The sequence below is a fragment of the Lonchura striata genome, chromosome 3, assembly GCF_046129695.1.
Source record: "Lonchura striata isolate bLonStr1 chromosome 3, bLonStr1.mat, whole genome shotgun sequence".
Taxonomy (NCBI): Eukaryota; Metazoa; Chordata; class Aves; order Passeriformes; family Estrildidae; genus Lonchura; species Lonchura striata.
In genome coordinates this window covers 78,300,257-78,322,923 of record NC_134605.1, presented here as the reverse complement: position 1 = coordinate 78,322,923, position 22,667 = coordinate 78,300,257, and the positions used below count along the sequence as shown (strand labels likewise).

Here is a 22,667-nt window from a genome sequence, read left to right as displayed (position 1 = left end):
GTGAAACAACTTTTTTGAAACACTTCTAATTGAGCACATACTTAAGGTTTAAGGCCCCACTTTCTCAGTATGCATATTCAGAACGTCAGCTTTGATGCAAAGCTAGCATTTGTATGCAAAACCCTGAAAACATTTCAATGTCTGGTATTACAAGATTTTGTGCCTAATTTTAAAAATCTGAATCTTTGCATATTCAGTTTAAGAAGGATTAAAAAAATACAACAAAGAGGACCAAGAAGTGTTTTTAAACATCCTTTGAAGTGTTTATTTTTAACTTTTTCTCTACTTCAGACATGTAAACATTTTTATTATACTACTGATCAAACAAGGCTTTTTCCTCATCTCCTCCCTTTTTTTCTTCTTCCCCTGCCTCCTGTTCTCTTTGACATCCTGACTGAAATCCCAGATACCAGAGCAAAAAACAATAGCACAATATGCCTTAGAAGATGACAAATTCCTGCACTGCTCATCTCCATCATGACAACAACATTCCCTGCTCCATTAGTTACGCCAATACAACTGTCATAACGCAAAAGCTGTAAAGTGAGCATAGAAATGATTCAGATTAGAAATGCTCTAACACATCATTATTTTACATTCTGATTTCAGAATCTTCCTTGAAATTATCAGAATTGAAAAATACACCAGGGAATAGACCCGAGAGACAACTTCAGAGAAGATGGGAAAATGTAGTATTTGAGAAATGACCACAATTAAACTCATTCTGACCTGAGTAATAACCTAATACTGTAAGACTTGAAGCCAATTTTTAGATAACTAAAAACCTAAACCCAATTCATTCACATGACATGTTAATATAACATAACATTATCCATAAGGTACACCTGCATACATGCAGCTCCTTCTACAGACTCCATGCAGATTTACAGCCAACATTGTGTGTTTCAAAGCTACCTCTTCTATTAGCACTTGTCCATTAGCTGCTGGTTTAGGTACCCACTTAACCCATGGGCCTGAAGAAGAAGGTCCAGTGTTCAATTAATGCAATGTAATCTGGCAACACTGTGCTGGTGTTATTCTCCTCAATCCTGTGGTGTTGCAAAGCACAGTTGTACAGTATATTAGACCTGCAACAGTGCTAAGAGCTTTTTGCTGGACAAGTACTAGAAGAACAATGCTGGACTGAGAGCTCATGGACTTTTTTCCTTGAATCACATCTCTAGAGAGTAACTTGGACTTAAAAGAATCCAAAATTCAATCACAAAGCAAAAGATCCAATTTCACCTGCCACTTGCAGAATGATTTTTTTCTTGACACAGAGTATGGAATCAGATGTAATAATACATCTGTTTGTTTTTCCTTTTTCTCTTGTGCCTTTTCTTAATCCTTTATCCATTTACCTTTAACACAATTCTAGTCACTGATGTATTTCAGGAATGAAAACAGGTTTTGTTTCTTGCCTTTTCCCTTAAATCTGTTTTGCACAAATCTATTTTGCACCAGCTTTCGCAAACTCAAAGTTTAAAGTTCTGCAATTTCTGAGACAGCTCACAAATAGATAAGGCCTCTCCTGACAGAAAAACATAAATGCATCTTTATCTCACTCTCCATTTATGGAGTTCCTGGCCCTCTTAAATCTCCAAGTGTAAACAATATTTTATATAAAAATAAAATAATTTTTAAAAATTTTATTAAAACTGTAAAAGTTACTTCAAGCCTAAGGATGACTCTGCATTTTCTACTCAACTGTTCCAAAGCTAAGTAGAATGCCAAGAAAGTTCCTGAAAATAGCTATTTAGCTTTTTTGCATGACAGCCAAAACATTTGAACAAAACTCTGTGCATTCCCTCAGAAAGCACTATGGATGCAAAACACTTGGCTCTTAAAGGAATAAGTCATACTAGTCACCTGTAGGTGAAATTTAAATTAGCTTTAATGAGCTTTGCAGATAACTTTCTTCCATGACAGGAGAACAATTGCAACTGAAAAGTTGGAGATGAGCACAGAGTGTTGCAGATCTGCCATCACCCAAGACGTCACTGATCAAATAAGAACTGTTTGCAAGAAATTTCAGCCCAAAATGAGCCACAAATGCATCTGAAATTCTCAAAGATAACCACACGAAAAGCTTACACCAGAGGCCTTAAAGCAAGTTAATAGATCCCAGAATGCAAGGAAATTGACTTTATGAATATGTCAAGTATAATGTCATTCTAAATTATGTTAGGGGGATATTAATGTTTTGTATTCTTAAACTCAATAGTTGTTTGCTACATGGCACTGATATTTCTGTTTTCTATTTCCTTTTTTCCTCATATTTTTAAGAACACTCTAAAGCAATACCAATTGGACCACCTCACTCTATACTTTTCATTCCCTGAGAGAAAGCTACTTCAAGGACAAGAAGTATGAACTACTTCAGCCTGTAATTAAAGAATTAATTTCAACAGCTCTTCAAGCACTGATTAGCAAAATATGTTAATAGAGAAAAAGCCAACTTCTTCCATGGATTTAAAAAAATAAAATAAAATCAATCATGCATATATCTAGAGTAAAGGATCATTCATGGAAATTTTCATTTAGCATCAACATTAGACAAATATTCAATTACAAAGTTAAGTTCTTCTGATGCTTCAAATAATAGGAAAGTCTTATTCTCAAACCTATTAAAGGAATTTGAATTGAAAAAAAAAATCATTCCAGCAGCATCTTTTTATTTAACTGACCATACCAAAACAAATTTAGAAATCTGTACTATGAAAAATATTTATCCATTGAGAGGTTTTAGTTTTGTCTCAGGGTACTTCATTCAATCAGTACTTGCTCATTTCATGTCATTTTGCTTTTCACTTTATTAGAAAAATAATGTGTGTGCGGGGGGGAAGGGGGGAAATCACACTATGACTGATTTCATGCCAATAGAGTGAAACACCAAAATGCACTATTAACAGTCAAACTTTTACAGAACAACAAATTAAGCAAAGTTATAGTTCATGCCCTGGGTACGTGAGAGAACTTCAGTCATTGTTAAGAGACTTAAACTATAAATCTGGAGAACACAACACACCAGATCAGAGACCCTCTTCCATGCCCCACAGCTACATGATGCACTTATCTCAATATCCCTGTCTTCCACCATATACATATCAGCCACCTTTACTAAAACATCTGTGTGAAATAAAGAGAATAATTAAACAAACAAATTAAAGAAAAGCCATTTCCATTAAGAACACCTAGGACTGTACCATATGGACACTAACAAGCCATTACTTTCTCAAGAGCCTTAGAAGTAGCAGGGGAAAAAACAGCAATATCAGGCTTTTTATCTCAAAAGCATGGAACCTAATGTATGTCATGAAGAGTAATATTATGTATATCATTAGGAAGCTGCCTGGCTGAAGAGGCTCCTACCAGACACGACAGCTTGTGCAACCACTTCTGAGCTGATAGCATGGCATTTCTTGCATTATGCTCTCAATTTTTCAATGAAGCAGAGGTAGTGGAAAATATTCCATTATCTGCTTCTCTGTTCCCTGAGACAGCACATTGTTCCTTGCAGTAATTATCCTCGTAGATTCAATTTATACAAGCTTCACATGTAATGTGTGTTCAGTAAGACACATCATTCACAGAAGTGACATTTCAAGTAGAATACTGACAACAAGGGCCTGAGAAAGGAATGAAAGTTAAGACAATATGGCTGAAAAGTGCAGTAGGCTTCAGAGGATCTACAGGGAAGCTATCTCAGGTACAAAAATATTCATCAGGCAGGAGTTACAGCAATGTAGAGTATCCAATACTTCTGAAACATAAAAGTAAACTGCATTGCTCTATCAGTGTAAAAACTAGTGAAATTTTCTCAGTCATGTGAAACGGGACAGTCAAGAAAGAAATAATTTCTTCTTGTGGCTACAGTTGTGAAAAGTTTGCTACCAATAGTCCAGCCCAGCCTCCAAATATACAAATACATATGTTTTACAGGTTGTTTTGCAACTGGCTCAAAAAGTTAATTAGCAAGTTTACATAATGTAATTTTTAATTTAATTTTTGAGCCAGCTTGTTTTACAACTGGCTCAAAAGGTTCATAAGCAAATTTACATAATTTAAATTAGCATAGCAACTTAGAAATGTTTTAGCCTTAAACAAATATAACTAAGCCATTTCTAAGTCATTCAAAAATTCAGCTGAAAATAAAGATGACTGAAACAAAGACATCAATTCAAAAAAGTGTATCAAAACATTATGAAAATTTTTCAAATTTTAGCAGTATTTCCACGAGCTCTGTAAAATTTAATATATTTACTATTTCAAAATACAAAGCTGTAGCAAGAGATGAAGTTCAGCACTATTTTTTTTAGATTTTCTTTAAGCCTTTTCTCATATTCAGAGAATCATCTCAATACCTTGATTTATTTCAAAGACAAACAGCTCCCCCCAGAGCAGTCATCAGTCCTATTCGGTATGTAAGTTATTTCTTAAAAAATGTAACTCCCACATTCAGCTGGTGACTGAACTTCTATTCCTCCTGAAATCCTATGATTCACTGATCCAGCCTAAAAATTTGGCCCTGTTTATGAACAAAAGCAAACAGTACTGAAACAGTTACAATAATTATATAGTATGCTCCTTACCCCGTCTAGAAGAGTGTTTGTTAGATGTGTGCGAAGATCTTTACGAAACGGAAATTCCAGGTTGGATACATGAAAAATGGAATTGTCTCTATCAATCATATAAACTTCATTCTTGCCATCAATCAGCATCATATACCTGCAAAGGCAGTGTTAAGATATTATAATTACAGGTATATGCTCAAAATATCTATTATTTTGTTTTATAGTAAGTGTTAAAAACAAGTAATTACAACAGATATTATTTAAAGAAACATTTTAAAAGTAATTTTTTGCATTTAAAAGTTTAAACCTGTAAACTAACCAAAGGGATATCGCAGACCATATGATGCTGTTCTCAGCAATAAAAAATGGGAGAAGGAGGAGGAGACATTTGGATTTATGGTGTTTTTCTTCCCAAGTCACTGTTGTGTATCATGAAGCCCAGCTTTCCTCGAAATGGCTAAACACATGCCTGCCAATGGGAAATAGTAACAATTCTTTATTTTTCATTATATGTATCTCAACCCCTGATCTTTCACCTTTCTGATTCTCTTCCCCATCCTGTTACAAGATGTGCGGGCTTAGTTGCTACAGGAGTTAAATTGTTACAGGAGGAGAGAAATATCTTAGGCCACACCTCAGATATTCCTCTCACATGGACAAACACTGCAGAACTGGGCTACAGTTCTTCAACTGAGTCCATGGAATAGAACTCTTAAAGCCCACAGAGAATTTTCACTGGCATTCTGTACGGAAACAAAGTTTTTGTCAAGCATGCCTCTCTGCATGCCATCTTCCTTCATAACTAGATGATCTGGGTGGTCCCTTCCAATCCAAATCATTCTATGATCCTATGATTTCTATGATTCTGTATCTTACTTCAGAGAGATGCTGAAAAACAGCATGTGCTGACTTTGAAGAGCGAAAAAAATCTTGGGACAGTGAATTACTTTCAGGTAGACCCATCTGTCTGGGTCTCATGGTAATATACCTGTCTAACTTAGAATTTGAACAAGTTCTCTGCTTCGGAAAGGCATTAAACTGATCCAGATATGTCTCATTTTGAAAGGTTTTTTTGAGGTGTTTTTTGCTGAATGGCTGAAAATTCCTCTACTCTCCCAATTTAATGAACTATTGAAATAAAACTCTGAATGTGGTCCAAAAGCAGAATTTATCAAAATTCTAATTACTACCAACGTAAGACAGAAAAAATTTGGTCAAGGATGGACTGAAAACCAGAAGTGTTCTATAAGCACTAATAATTGAAAATGTGCAAGAAGCAAGAGATAGGCACGGTTTTGGTGAAACCTAATTTATCAATTAATGAGGGATTTGAGCTGGTTGGTTGAGGTTTTTTGATTGCTCATTTCACTCAAAAAGCTTAAGTTCATGTGCTTAATATCAGGTTTAAAGTTTTATCCAGATGACACTACAAGCATTCATGGAGAAATCTTGTGTACTGCTGAACAGCACATTTCTGAATATTATTTTGATGTACCATGGCCATTTATATTTTAAGAAGTTAATTAAGGTATTAGGAGATAAGCATTTATACCAGAATAGAGAACACGCCTCTGGGCAACACCAAAAAGGCAAAGAAAGAAGAGCAATGATTTCTCAAACACACTCACTAGAGACAGAACACAAGAACTTAACTGTCAGGCATTGCACTGCCCACTGTGAACACTACTTGCTATTACAGCTGTACATTTATTACTAATTACCTCTATTGTGTGAGCACCCAAAAGCTCCAATTAGTAACCAGGCCCCATTGTTTTAGATTCTGGGCAAGTACACAAGATGACATGGTCCTACATCAGATGGCTCAATCTGAATGTTAAACCAGAACAAGTGAATAAAATAACAAAGGCAGGGCAGCAATAAGAACAATAACGTAACTGCTCATTCACCTCTGAAAACTATACAAGGAAGTAGAGAATCGTATTTGAGCTAGAACATAATCTCTCAAAACTGTCAGTGCAATCTCTACAAACGAAGAAATTCTGACAGAGGGTCATAGTGTCCCTGCAGATTAATCTAGTCATAGAAATGGTAAAATCTAAAGTTTCATTAGAAGCTACTTTTCCTTCACTTCTGATCCTGAGGCAAGGCCTGTTACTAATTCTAATTGAACAATATTATTAACACAACAATTCAGGAAATAGGTTGAAAATTTCATTTGCAGAGTGACAGTTCTTGCCATTAGACAAACAGATCTCCAAATAACCTACCAGAGTATGAATAATCTTAATTTTTAAACTTTAAAAAATGTCAACCATCAAATAAAGTTTTCTCTTCAGAAATCAATTATTTTTAGCATAGTCAAATAAACACAACTGTATCAAAGGCTCATTTGCCTCCTCCTATATCCCATATCATGCAGTCCACATCAGCTGGGCACCAAACACAAGATAAAAGCAGTATTTTATTAGGCTTCCATTTTCAGTTGAGTTTGTTTTGGTGGTGGTGGTAGGTTTTTGGTTTAAACATAATTTTGAAGTTGACATAAGCTACACTGAAAATCCTAAGTTAAAAACAGAGGTTTCTCCTTTATGTGGATGTTTAGTATTTTTCATCATTAAATTTGGAAGTACATTTCAGGAAGATATTACTTAATGCGTAAAATAAGGTAAAGTACTTGGTATCCGCCAAGATATGGTCTCTGAGATTGAAGAACAAGAACAGAACTGCATTTCCCAATCTCCGAATCCAACACTGTACCCAGTGGAACATGTGACCTCTGCCTTCTTTTCCATACTATTAGGATTCACAAAACTGGATTTGAAAATACTCCCCCAACACAGTACCTCACTACACATGGTGTAGTGCTAGCCAAAACATATTTACCACTAAATTGGTTGCCTATGTATTCATAGAAGTTTTGTCTCTGACTTCAATTTTGTGATGTGCATTATTTATGTTTAACTTTCTCTCAGCCAAAATGACAGCAACCATCTCAACAGTAAGCTTACATATGTTAATTTTGTGCTTTATAGGAGTTTTAAAACCTTAAGAATAATGCAAAAAGACAACATGGTTTCCTCAAACTTTAAGATCCTATCTTCTGAGCTTGAGTTCAACACACAAGTAATTTTCTGAAAAAAAAATCTGCAAGTAGCAAATGGATTAGAAATATTGTTTCAAAGGAAGCTTAAAAATCCAGCTCCTCTAGGAGCTTTCTTTGCCCTGCAGTATTTCGTTAAGACAGGCTGTATCAAAGAAGATTATTCATTTCGACACAGTACTGCCGTCGCTGCTTTTTTTTATTTTCCTTTTTAAATATGCCTGTGTCTGTATTATCACATTAAAGAATGCAAAATATAAGAAATTCCATCATCAACTCTAAGCACGAAATACACAGCAGCTCTCCATTCCAAAGGGAGTTTATTATACAGCCTGGAATTCAGTCTTGTGCAAGTGCTGCCCTCCCACACAAATAAGCATTACCCAAATCCGAATAGCAATTAGCATCTCTAATATGCTCACTGACGCAGAGCTAACAATGAAATCCTGCTACAGATATGATTTTCAGTTTCTTAATTTTCTTTTATGATTGGCAACATTTCAAAACCACGAGCATGTCACCACTCTGCAGATGGATCACCTAAGATGAGGCCAAATCCCATTGGACCCTGCCACTCCCTCCTGGCAACAAAGCATCAACTTCTGGCCAGATGCATCAAACACTGAGGAAAAGGCCAAGAGAATGAAAATTAATGACTGCCCTTTATCCACTGACAGTAGGAGATCAACTATCTGTGTCACTAAGCTGCTGCAGTTTCATGTCCTGACCCAAATCCACACTGTGCTGGAGTTAAAGTTTAAATCAGAAGAGTTTGAAGCTGGCCTGTGGCACATGGAGCAAAAGACCCTAAATCCCAATAAATGGGGAAGGCTCAGCTTGTTTTCTTCTCTTAATTACTGCTGGCAATGGTTGTTGCTTTAAAAGATGTCTCCTCAAGGATGACAAAGCCTCGATACAGGGACACTAACACAGGAACTTACAAGAATATTTATAATATTATTTTCAATGTGTCAACAAAAGGAAACAATGTCTTTTTAATCAGCACACTGATAGCTCTGTCAACAAACTACCTTCTCCAAAGTTGCACACATGCTGTCATTTGCATGAGTACATGGCACACCAGCCAGCAAGAGAGTGCTGGCTACATGCAGAAGCTGCTGTAGAATTATGTATTCAACAGTCCAAATTCCAAATATTTTTTTAAAAAACACACACACAGACCTTTGGAAGTAAGACTGCTCTGAGTATACCAACACTCTCTATTTTTCTCGCTTATTTCTAGATTAAAGTATGCCATCAACAGTCTCCACAGCATTTTAAACCAAAAAATCCCTTAGATTGTGACTGACAGTCATTTCCAATTAACAGCCTCCAGCTCCAATATTTCTCATTCATGACCTTGCATTTTCTACTACGTAATATCCTTCCAGTTTTATTATTCTGCTCCTCAGTGAATTCAGTGGCTGATCTCCCTCATTTGTTTATCAGAACATACTTGGATTCTGTTTCAAAATACTTAATGATAGAACAAAATTAATATTCAGGATCTCTACTTGTGTATTTTTTAGGCATTTTCTTTCAAAACCATCCACTGCCATTTTCTTTCAATCTGTTCTCTACCTATCTTAGAATTCTAGCAATCTTCTTAGCCTCATTTTCTCTAATAAACAGCAATTTTGTCAAAGTCCAGAAGCATGAGATATACCAGTCTTTCTAGGTCAAAACCACAATTTTTCCCTTATAGGAACTCCTACCAAAATGGTTGAACTCAGAGGAAATCCCATTCCTCATCTACACTGCAGACTGTTCCTCAGTCACAGCAATGCTGAGTAATTCTATTAACTACTGCCCTTAGGGCAACCAAATCTGTCATTTAATAAAGAGAAAACCTGCATTTTTCATCTATTTTGAACTCTCATTACAATAATAATCATTTAAATTTAAAGCAAAGCCTTAGCATGATTGTTCCAAACTTAGCTTCTAAAATCAAGCCCCTTTTTCCCCTCAATATTACAATACTGTTACTAGGCTCTTGTTTAGTACATAAATGTATCTTGTTTATCTCCTACTACACTTGGAAGTACCTAGATTTGTCACCTGTTGAAATGCTCCATCAATTCTCCACCCTTTTAAGAGGGTAGAATTCAGCTTCTGGTCTCCATGGGTTGAAATGACCAGTTCCCTGTGCTTCAAAACTGTCTTGATAAACACGTATTATGAAGGTCAAGACACTCAGCTTGCATTAGATGTTCAAGTGTGCTCATCATGACAACTCTAATCAGGCATCTGCAGAAGATTCAGCGGTAACCCAAGTTTTCTTTAACAGTCCTGTAGTGATTTTTTAAAAAATATGAACTCTGCAACATTTTTTTTTATCTTTCAGTTATTAGGAAAATAAAATGTTATTCTCATAGTTGATCTTGTATCTTTACAAAACAAAATGAATGCTTTCCTATATTTATGTTACAGTCAAGAAAGTTGTCCTAGTTCATCTGCTATACTAACATCTAATTTTGCGAGAAGTCAGAAGGTTTCCAACAACCAGCCTCATGTTCTGAATCATTCGTTTAAGATACCACTGCCCTGACTCAATGCTAGTACAGAAAAAAAATTATTTTCTTGTCTTATTGATCACCTCATATATCACAATGGAAAGGCTATGCTTGATTTTGGTATTCATAGCATCATTTCAGGTGGAAAAGACTTTTAGGATAATTGAGTCCAAACGTAAGTCTAACACTGCCAAGTCCACTACTAAACCATGTCCCGAAGTGTCACATTCCCATGTCTTCTAAACACCTCCTGGCATTGATGAATTGTTGTTCATCAGTTACTCTGCTTCTTTGAGAACAAAGAATTTTATTTCCACAAGATTAGTTGACGTGGTATTCCAGATAATGAAATAACCTTGCCAAGTCACCACTCTAAGTTAAGAGATACCACACAGCTTATACAGCTTTTCAGTCTCCATAATATTTACTACTTATCAGTCTCCTCCACATTTACCTCACTCAGCATCCAGACTTCATTCTTGCCTGCCACCACTCTTCTTTAAACTCTGAAAGCAAGTTTCCCTTTTCATTTGCTTCCCTTGACAATGCAAGGCTCGGAGAAGTTATTTTGTGACTGTTATGGCCCTGAACATCATAAAAAGTAACTGGATCTGCAGATTATATTTACTATAGAAATATTCAATATGCCCAAAGCTACATCAACAAACACTGCAAGTTTTGATACCCAAAGGGTACCACAGCCAGGAGGAGAAGAGATGTGACCACACTTCCCCACCTTACAAGGTTCTACATTAACTGGCAGCTGGAAAAGCTCATAGAGCCGCTACTTTTTAGGGTTCAGTAAGAGCACAAAACAGCAGCTGCATCCAAACAAGCAAACAAACAAAACAAAGCAGCAAACAAATAATTAGGTCAAATAATGAACATGGTAGTGAAAAATATAGAAATAATTTTGCATCACTATAAAACTTTATGGTATCCCCTCACCTGGAGAAGTTTTTTAATAAAGGAGACAACAGGAACATTAAGGATCATGGGAAAATGTATAAGAAACATGGAAACCACTATAATTTCTCCTAATAAAGTATTGCAGTTGAGACTGAGCTCAAAATTTAGCTTTTCTTGTTTTATAAATTAAAAATAAAGATGCTTTAATTAATTTAACAGATGGCAAATTCAAAACCAGTGTAAAACTACATTTTCTATCTTAAGTATTATTAGACTGTGAAACTGCTGATAAAATGAAGAATTTAGCTAGGTTTAAAAAGCCTATCCAATTACAGTGTTTTTCTTGTCTGTCTTCCAGTGTTTTAATTAAGTTAAGAGTGCAGTTTTGTTTCTTTATTTTTAGAAGGATATTAAACGTTATGGGTTAAATTTAAAGTTGACTTGTAATCATTATTTGACTTACAAAGAAGGGTAAATTAAACTACAACTGAGGAGCTCTTATAGTGCATTATGACATGATTTGTCTGATGTAAAACAAAAGAATTATTAACAAGCTAGAAAAAATATTACCCAGTAACAACCTGTACACTAACAAATTAATTTTAAATATTAGATTTTCTTTGTTTCACCCAAATTTTAATGATGCTAAGTGCATTTCTCAATTAGTGATAGGAACACTGTTGAAAAACAACTGTATGTTATAATGTTCTGATTACTGTTTTTTAAAGCTGCAAGATCAATGGTACAAACTATCTCTTGAGCTTGACAGAACTCCTGAATTCTTTCACAATTTTTGCTGTTGTTGTTGTCATTGTTATTATTATCTTCATTATTTATTGCAGATAGATTTTCAAGTTTGCTTGATCTTCTTTGGCTCCATCCCTCTCCACAAACTTTTGTCTGGAAATATCTTGGCAGTTTAGGGCAAAATTCATGCCTGAAGCAACAGGCTAAAAAAATTTTTTAAGAAAGAATAACAAATTAATTTAGCATTAGATGACAAGTAGTTAGATTGCTTCTTTCCCAAGTAAATGTCTCTCATGGAGGGCCATAACAGAGCAGTCACAAAAAGAGTAACACAGCTTTGAAAAAAGAGATCCCTTAACTTGGAACAGATTTACACCAGAGTGTACTCTGGGTGAATTCTGCCTGCATCAGCAGTACAAGCCACAGCAGGAACACAACTGCCACTTGTGCTCACAGAATAGATCAGCTCCAAGAGAAAGGGATGCCCTAGATATCTGTATAGTTGAACTTCATAAACTCAGTGTCATTCTTCCCTGACAGAACATAAGCCGTCACGCTTCATGGATGTGTCTGTAATCCCCCCTAGGAGAACCAGCAGCACAGAACGTACTGTTCCACTAAAAGTGGTCTGGAAGAAAGGAAAATAAGTAAATAAGCCAGTAATCACTGATACTGGTTGTTTGAAAGGCATGCAGGCACACCCTTTATCTGCATCTCATTAGAACATTTTAGGACTACAATTGAATACTCTAATATTAGTATTCATAGCACAAGCTACATAACAAGTATTTTAATGCATTAACTATTTATAAATAAACAAAAGATCTTGCTTAAAAGACAATCTGTCCAAATACTCAAATAGTTACATATGAATAATCAGTTAGGTATCATTTTTCAAAGAGCCCAGAATTGTGACCATAAAACTGCGTATGTTGTCAAGAGGCTTCAGAACTGTGAAGTATCAGGCCTGCTGCTCCACAGAATAGATTTCCTGTATAGTATCTCATCAGAACTGCTCCTTAAACACTTAAGGAAGGGACATAAAACCCTTCTTTCAGAATCATGCCAGTGCTGTGAGCATATATAAATGAGAAACCACCAGACTTTCTGATTTATAGTAAGAATGATTTCTTTGGCCATTCAAGTCATTTAGATCCAAATGAGGGACAATGTATTCTGTCACACCTATTTATTAATTCCTCTACATTGACTCAATGACTGTAAATGGAATATTTCAGGAGATGAAGAAACAGCTAAGTGATATGGATGTGCCTTAGTAATAAATTCATAAATACACAATCACCAGCACCCCACAAAAAAAAAAAAAAAAAAAAAAATAAAAGACAAAACCAGATATATTTTTATATCCAATGGCTCCATATATTAGTCCAACAGTTTATGACATTCTATGCTACTTTGTTTGACTTACAGTCTCCCAATCAGGAGAGGCCTTTCCTGGCTCAAAATCAGTAGTTAAACAAAATGAATGAGTTATCTGATAATACCCACCAGTCTGGCTATCAAAACCTGAGAGCTCCTTTTCTGCTGTCAAAGTCTCCCAGCCAAAGCCTAGACATGGTCTCATTGCCTGTACAGTAAGGAAAACAGAGGAAATGGACAACATGGCAACATGGGGGAGATAATGAGGCCATCTTGTACCAGACCTTCCTTGCCCTGAGCTAGAATAGCCCTACCTAGAGACTGGGGACATGTTAAACAAACCAGAAGTGCCTTTAATCCAAACTCAATTTATAGAAGTTTTATTTTTACACTCTCAAATGAAAATTCAAGCAACCATACAATATTTATGGGTTCTAATGCTGTGGAAAACAGACAAGTAATAGTATATAATCCTAAATTTACTGGCCAATACAACTGTATAGTACAATTATTAAGATGCAGAGCAATAATTCACAGCTCCTGAACCTCCAACTCTTTAATGTCCAAACACATCATTCCTGCCTCCCCATCCCATCTCCTTTTCCTCTCCTACCTAAATGCACAAAACCGTGAACTAGGCATCTGCTTTTTAGAAACTTAAGAGGAATGCTGTATAGAGTGCTTAACTTCTATGAATTGCTCCTGTCAGCAATCATTAGAAAGGCACTTTATACATTTTAATCCTGAATCATTTATGTGATCTTTATATACTTTCACAGAAGCTTCTGACATTATGTTATCATTACACACTTCCAAGCTAAACTGCAGGTTCCTAACAACTACTAGTACTGCAGTTTATAACAGCTATTTATTTAGAGCTTTTAATCTTGACTGGGAGTAAAAGCTTTCAATAATTTCAATAACTTTCACAACTTTAGTTTCCAGACAAAATATATACTATCTCCACTTAGATATATTATTCCAAGTAAAGTCAGTGAAATAAATTTGACATGGATTGCAGCCTCATTCTCAACCAAAATTCTTCCATCTACAGAGGCAGACGCACAGAAATAGTTTAAAATGAGTAAGCTTGTTTTCCCCTAAAGAATAGTTAAAATAATTATGAAGAAGGATCACAAGGGACAATGGCATGTAAACAAAAACTGTATTTTTCCCCCCATGACCTTAAAAACTTGTCATAAACACAGTGTGGAGATTGGAAGACTGGGCTAAGAACAGTCACTTTAAAGTAAGGTTTTTGGTTCCAAATCTCTTCTTTAAGTGTCACCCGATTTTGACAATTTCATGCAATTAATAATGGCAAAATCCTTACGACTACTTCTTTGAGACAATCAATGAAAATAATACAAATGTCTGAAGAATGGCTGTCCTATACACACAAGTGATGTGTAATTACCAGTTGAGGCTTTGCCCACTGCTGATAGTTATATAAGCACAATTGAATCAAGCTCATTTAACTTGAATCAAATAACTTGGGTTAAACCCAGTCATTCACAAAATTGGTCACTCCTATAAAAAAACCCATTTGGTCCTGAAAAGTCTATTCAGCACATGCCCAACTGTGGAATATTTCCATCCTTTAAAATTTCCCACCACTGAAACATGCCACAGCCACTGAGAAAGGAATACAGAACACTACCAACTAATGCTGCAAAACTGATTAACATTTAAGTATAGTGGGGAGAGGAAGAAGGAAAAGAAGGTGTGGTTTCAAAGCAGCCAGATGATTCATGTGTGGGTTCTTCACCCTATCCTATGATTAGGACTCCAACATTCTTTCCTTACTCCAATACCACAAACATGTATTAACCCTAAACATGACTCAATGACAAGACGCTCAAAACACAATTTATAATAGTTCACTTTTTCAGTAGTTACCTGGGTCAGAAGGCAAGGTGCCCAGGGAGAGCGTATTAATACCTTGAGAAACATTTATTTTACTCATAAATACTTTGTTGTGATTAATAGCCCTTAATTTTCCTGCTAACAGCATTTCTGAAGATAACTGAAAAACTCAACACCCTACAATTTTGTCCTCCTCTACATTAGGGAAGAATGCACTATCAATTTTGCAAACTTCTATTTCAGGAACTTTCCACTGCTAGGCAGAAAATTTCACATCCATGAGAATCTAGTTGTGTAATGTGCACAATCTGAAAATTCATCCATGGCTTCTTTCTCATACCCAATAGCTTCCTTCAAGTTCAGTTCTACATTAATATCTTTGCTCCCAGGAGCCAAGCTTTCCATTGCAAACCCAGGACACTCCACATCTGCTTTCATCACAATCTGGTCTCTTGTTCTTAATAATGAGTTCTCAAGTGTATAGATTTGGGATTTAATTGGATTAGTACCAGTCTTCAATCTTATCTGTCCTCCTTCATTCTCATTATTATCTCAACTTCTTCTCCTCTCTCTCAGGGATAATAGTTTTTCCATGAACCCATTAAAGTATCCTTTCTTTAAGCATTTACAGACAGGCAACCTTTTTGCTTCCTTGCCACATAATTTTGGGCTAGTGCCTTTTACCTCCTAATTTCTAAAACAAACAATTGTTTATCAGTTTTCTCCTTTTTTTAAAAAGTTGTTCCTTAGCAGTGATTATTTTTTCACAATTTACTCTGGACCAAATGACTTTTGGATAACTTCTCATATTAGGAATTTACAATTTCTCAGTTATGCATGTAAGCTTCATCTCAGAATGTAAAGGATCAAAGAGTAAGGAAAGAAAAATTATTGAGCCATGGAAATCAGAGAGAAACTTCAACTTTGCTTTCGTGACATTTATAGAAAAGTTATCATAAAATATATGGAGTAAATTTCCTTCAAGAGTCACAAATATGTTTCTGAAAAGGCTGCAACTGCCAAAAAAAAAAGAAATTTTCTTCAACTTCTACAAAAGGTGAACCAAAAAAAATCTAGGAAGCTAACACAAGTTTGATAATATAGCAACTAAATCAAAATAATTTTATACTCTATATATAGATATATTGATTTATTGATTGATACATTCAGGAGAAATAAAACTTATTTGATTAATAAACAATCAAAAAATGCCCATCAGTTTTATCATACAATTAATTGTACATTTACTATTTTTATTTTTTATTAGGAAACAACAAAAAGTTAATTACTTAGGCAACAGGCCTTTCTTTTAATGTAAATGTAATTTGCTAACCATGAAAGAAAAAACAACTTCACAGATGTACCTATTTTGTTACAAACACGTTAGACAATTATCAACAATTCTCAAAGAGCTGTTTTATTCTGCATCTACTTATTTACATTTAGATATCTGCAAGCCATCAAATTTGCATGAATTTTTTTCAAATTTAATAGCCTTTGGCAAGAACTACCTGTTCTGCATTTTTTAAAATAGCTGCCTTAACATAATTGAACAGCCATAGTATTACAATATTTATTATTTTTCATTAAACCTGCATGTGTACAAATATGAAAAATAAAAATGGTACTCACAGAAATGTAGGAAAATAACTTAGTCCCATTAATAGGTTCCATTTAGTGCAGGTCACATTTTGCCACCGTAAAATCTAGTCCTGTTTGATTTTATTGATTCCAATTATTCCACAGCCATTTTTAAGCTTTTTATTATTCTTAGTGGTGGCAGTCCTTCCTTCAGAACTGGTGTCTCATTACTTCACCCTGCCTGAACAGTCAGCTCCACTCATTAGAACAAGCATCTGCTACAAACAGTATTAATGAGATCCATATGAAGGGATACAACAAGCCATTACCCACCTGGGCTAATCATTTTACAGTACAAAGCTGATAATGCAGAGTCATCCAGCAATGCCTTGAACATGCTATTACAATCACCTTACTCACACAGTAACTACTATTTTAGAACAGGGCACTGCAAAATTGGACAAATTTGTAAAGATGTATCTACTTTCTAGCTACTGTTGACATACAACATATATTTCATCTCAAGAAAGCCAAAAGGCATGATTTTACTAGTGGAAAATTTGCCCTTTGGCTTATGACTAGATTAGCATTAAAATTATTTATACAACACCAATAGTTTGACTACTGTTCCAATAAATACTGAGAATTTACACCAAACCAGTCAGAATAGCTGCAGAACTCAGTGACTTTTATTTAAATAATAATAATTTAAAGCAATACTATTTTAGAGTTTTTTTTTTTTCAAAACAGCATGAGTTTGCATACAGCATTTACATACAACCAAATAGCTGGTACAAAGGAAATATTTCACCAAAGAGTGCCAATGCTAAATGAGCTTCAGAGACCTTTTAATTTAAAGTTCATTTCTCTAAACCTAACATACAAATACACACATCTTTATACATTGGCATTTACAAACATGAGGGGAGAAGTATTTGTTCAGACTGTATTTTTCCTTTTGGCACAAACATGCTCCAGAAGGTGTGACCTGCTGATACTTGCTGATGCAACAAAGGCCCTGGAAACCAGGCACAGAACAAGCAAGACCACAGTGAAGGCTCAGACTCTTCAAACCACAACAGACCAGGCGAAGCAAGGCTAAGTCAGAAGATTTTGAACTCAGAGCTCCAAGAGAACGGCAGATTTGAGTTTTGACCCAAACCAGACTCATACACTTAAAAAAATACGTAAGATACTACTCTGGTAAATGCCCACAAGATATTTCATAGAATCACTATAAAATAATTTAACTAATCAATTTCACACTGTTAGAAAACATTATTTGGGAAATAATGCCCTTTTATTTAGGGAAATACTTTTTCTAAAATTATGGGTAGAAAAATACAACAATGCTAAGAAACCCAAAAAACATGCACAATTCTGCCACTGGGAAAAAAAACCCAAACAATGGGGAAAGGAGAAAAAAAATATCAACCACAAAAAACCAAAACCAACAGCTCTTAAAACAAAAGATAAGGTTTAGCTCTAATCGGAATCTAGGATGAGCAAATGCTTTTGAAGAAAAGTAGAAAGTCCTTAGTGAAGTCACTTACACTGTATATCAGTTAAGAGAATGCATCAAAAAATGCTTCAGTCATGAAACCTCTAGGAAAAACTACTGCTGAAGAAATCAAATACAGGTAGTTAACAAATTGTGACATTTAAGAAGTTTGGCTATGTTGAGCAAATGTTGCTTTTAGCTAAAATAAAACTGTTTTATCTCAGTGAGAAAGTATTACAGAAAGTTATTAGTTATGCATCTGCTTTTCTTTAAGTCCAACAGGGTCGACAAAAGAGCAGTGCTTTTTAAGCAAAGAGAGAGAACAAATCAACAAAAGAAAAAAGCATGCAAGCCTAATAATATTCTAATAGGCAAGGTCTAGACTGATGCATCTAAACCACTTTTAACAGGATAGCTTCAGAGATATTTGATGATAGAGGTTCCATCTCCAGATAATGCAAACAGGGGATCCATAAATGGGTCTCCACTAACTGATGTCTTAATATTAAATTCAAGAAGGTCATGCCTGTCAACAGAAGCATTCAGAATAACTAATGAAAATCCATTTAATTGCATATGGAGTCTGGATCACTGGAGAACAACTAAATAATTCGAAGCATGTCCAATGTAAAAATGATCATAATTTTTCATTGTTGATTAGGATACATATCATGCAAAGTGTCTAAATGTCCAAATAATAGATCAGCTTTTCATCTTTAATCTCTCTTTCATATTACTTAAGGTGATTTTCATTAACACTGGATATCTGTAGATCCATTTTCTTCTCTGAATATGCCTATCAGTCTGTGTACCTTCATAATCTATTACCAGTTATTATGTTTTGAAAAAAATTAAAGGAGCTATTTAGTTCCTTCATTTTTGTTTGTCCTCCATTCTGTTTTCCCACCATTCTAAAACTAAAAACAGAGGATAGAATGCTCAAAATACTGAAAATTTCAACAAGAAATTACATGTACACTTCAATTTCTTTCATAAAATACAGTCTTCCAGGTACACTACTACATTCTGTATAATTGCTTTAGTACTCAGAACATGGGCATCCCATCCACACATCTGAGTAAGAAAATGAGAATATTACATTAAGACATCAGTTTTCTAAATTAGTAACATAGGATATGACAAAGATTCTTCAGGTCAGTTTAAGCTGGCTGACTTCATTTGTTCAGGGTCAGCAGCTTTGGAATGCCCTCTGCCCTGTAGTGATCTGAGAATATGTCTTGACCTCCCAAAACCCCACTGCTGTAACTTTCCACCCTGAGAATACCTGCACTGCAATATTCATGGCTTGTGCATACAGCCAGTGTTAGTAAACCAATTATTCCCACACATTTCTTTATGCTAGGACTCCAAACTGACTGCAAGCTTACTTTAACTTTTCACACCATGGTCAGCCCAAGCTAATAGACCCTTGAAGCACAAATTCCACAGAGGAGAGACACTTGAAGGGTCTGGGGGCTTTTTATACAAGACAGCTTAGTTCTGGCTGAATTGTGCTGAATCCTGACTGACTCCATGTGGAGCCACTTGGCAATTCTCATAAGACATCCAATTCCCCATATTCTCCAGGACTTTCATTACCTACGATATTCTATTATTAAAGATAACAACCTAGCAAAATAAAGAACTCAGGAAAAACTTTAGAATATGTCCAATAAGTCAAATTAGGATATACTTTATTACTAACAAAAGGCACCCCTGCAATGAATGTAAGAGAACTGGTGAGGGAAGATACAATTATTGACTCTTTAGCTGACATGAATTACATGTTCGAACAAAGGATCACAGGATGAATTTAAAAAAGGACCCCTACAAAATTTCTGATATTACCTAGCTTCTGAAGGATCAATTAGAAGTTTTAATTTTGCTTATAAATTAAGTCTTCACCTTAGCAAACTCTCACTATTATGTAAGATTATTCTAAGATTTTGTTGGCAAGTCATGACTGACAGACAGGCAAGGGTTATGAAGAATAAGGTACCTGCCTTTAACAGTCAGTGTGTAAAACAGCTGCCAGAAAGAAACTTGGCACAAACTTCAGCAGATGTTGGGTACCAAGACAGAATAAAAATTAATCTCTGGAGCCAGTTTTGTTGCTGTGCTTTGCCCTCTGTACAAGCAAATTCACTTTCCTGAGAAAATACAAACTGTCTACCGAATTTACTGTGTTTTGCTTTTTCATTTAAAATTAACTTACCGGGTGCCGTCTGCTTTCCAACTAACTTTGTATGGCTTCTGCTCCAAAAATTTAATATTTTGCTTGTCCATGGAAACAGGCTGTGCTCCGGGGAATCCAGTCCTAATAAAAAGAACCATGTTTATTAATGGTTCTGCAATAAATAGTCACACAAGTAAATACATTTTTCACATCAGACTCAAGTCACATCTCATACCAGACTTGATGCCAGGTTAAGTCTGATTTAGAATGTCTTCTCCAATAAAATATTTTGCAATAGAAGTCAAAAGTCTATCTCATAAGAACAAAGTTATTTGCTTATGACAAAACACTAAATTATGTGGAACTTCAAAGTTTTAACTTCGCAGAAAGATATATTTAAATTTAAAATTACAGGCACGATAAGCATCAACAAGTTAGGAAGCAGTGTGGATCACCAACTTTGGAATGAATAAGTTCAGAATCATAGACACTAAAACCAATATTTTCATTAGCACTGGACACAAATCCAAGTTGGCTATAAAAACAAGTATTATACACTCTATACTAAAGTGTAATAGCAATGGTATAAATAAATCTACTGCTGAGAAAGAACTAAGCTTTACACAAATAGCTGGACTATGCTACATCTGGAATTTGAACAACATTTTGTTATCTCAGTGGAAAAGTAATTCTAGAATCTTGATTCTTAACATTAAAAACTGATCATTTTCTTTCATAGTGCAGTGCAAGATTTTCACTGCCAAGTGCGTTTGAGGCTTTTTTTTTAATAAACAATCCATGGTGTTACCTTTTTCCTCATCTTCACAATGAGAATTTTCATTCTGCAACATACAACACTTATTTCTAGATAGTATAAATAAGTAAGTTCTAAATATTCTCGTACCCTTCCCATCCACAGAACTGCTGACATTTTTGCTGTATTCCTCCTAATTTTGGTTGCGTTGTCACCTGGGTCACACATTTAACTGTTATTCCTTCCAAGAAAATTGCACCCTAAATTAAAAAAAAAAATTAAAATTTAGTATTAAAACCCTCATAAAATCAAATCAGAATATGTCAATAGAAGATTAATACTGTTTTCACAACCTTCTAGAGCAATACTAGCTTAAACATTCCTTAAGGATTTACCCCCAAATGTCAAGATACATTAGCTGAACTTTGCCGGGAAGCTCACAGGTGAGCCATATTATAAACCCAGGAACTAAATGAGTTATTTATGAGGAAAAAATATAATTTAAAAAAGGCAATAGTGATAAGACAAAAGGAAGGGATAGCTGGTACTTAGAGGCTTACATTTAGCTAATACTCTAAGCTAATATTAAGCTACTCTTAGCTAATACTCAGGAACATTGATCTAGGACAAACTTAAAAGAGAAAATATAAACAGCAGATTTGTAACAAAATACTTGTGTAAATATATTTTATAATTTATTCTCAATCTAAACCAGTTATTAGAGTGAAGCTGCTATCCTGAAAGCCCCAGAAAAGCCTATGTAGAGATAAAAAAAAAAAAAAAATTTGGAAATAAAACTCTAAAATAACTTGTACATTTTAAAAAAAGTTTTATGTCAAGAGGAATAAAAACAAATCTTGCATAACAGAACACATGAAAGCCATCAGGTCTACAAAACTACAAAATTAAAGATTTCTATGGAGATCTCAAATCAACCAGACTTAATTCAACAGAATCTCAAATAAATTTTCAATGCACACAAAGAAGATCAAACCATGACTATTCACCTGTTGAACCCTGCATGTGAAAATACAAGTATCTCATGCCTGTTCTCTAAAACACTTGAAACTAGTTTTAAGAAATCCAGCTGCATACCACTCATGAAAGGAATAGTATTTTTCTCCTCTGCTTTTCCATGCATTGTGGCACTTATGTGTTATACACTTGAGCAAATCTAGGAACTAATTTGGCAAAAATAACATCATAAATTGATAATCTTCTGCCAAAACAGTATCCTAAGCTAGCTCACCATAGGATAACTCAGTACTAGTGACAGCACAAGGGAAGCAAAAGGGCAAGCAGGGAAAAGCAGGACCACAGTCTCCAGTACAGCCTGCAGTTAGTTAAGATTGGCTCAGTCACATCATCAAATCACATTCTGAGAAGAGAACATCCTAAAGAACTATACTGATTCATAATCTTAACTACCTGGAGCTCCATAGACTTTCTGTGTGTCATTCACCCCATACAATTTACATGGCACCAGCCGGCGCAACAGCACGCAGGGGAGTGGGTGAGAGGCAGACAGCTACTCGTGCCTGGCCAGCAGCACAGCCTGAATTCTGATAAGTGGTGAAGAGCCCCAGGAAACAAAGGAAGATGGTT

At 35.2% G+C, this 22,667-nt stretch overlaps 1 protein-coding gene across 2 annotated transcripts in view; it reads right to left on the bottom strand.

Moving 5' to 3' along the window:
- Positions 1–22,667, bottom strand: part of RNGTT (RNA guanylyltransferase and 5'-phosphatase) — a 169,530-nt gene that overhangs the window by 121,811 nt on the left and 25,052 nt on the right. For both annotated transcript variants that reach the window (XR_002466815.3, XM_021545647.2), the window contains exons 7-9: positions 21,213–21,322; positions 20,348–20,449; positions 4,593–4,728 (exon numbers count right to left, since the gene is read on the bottom strand). Coding sequence is in view for 1 of the 2 variants with exons in the window: in XM_021545647.2 (XP_021401322.1) it covers positions 4,593–4,728; positions 20,348–20,449; positions 21,213–21,322 (348 nt within the window). In the remaining variant the exon portion in view is untranslated. The remainder of the gene's footprint in view (positions 1–4,592; positions 4,729–20,347; positions 20,450–21,212; positions 21,323–22,667) is intronic.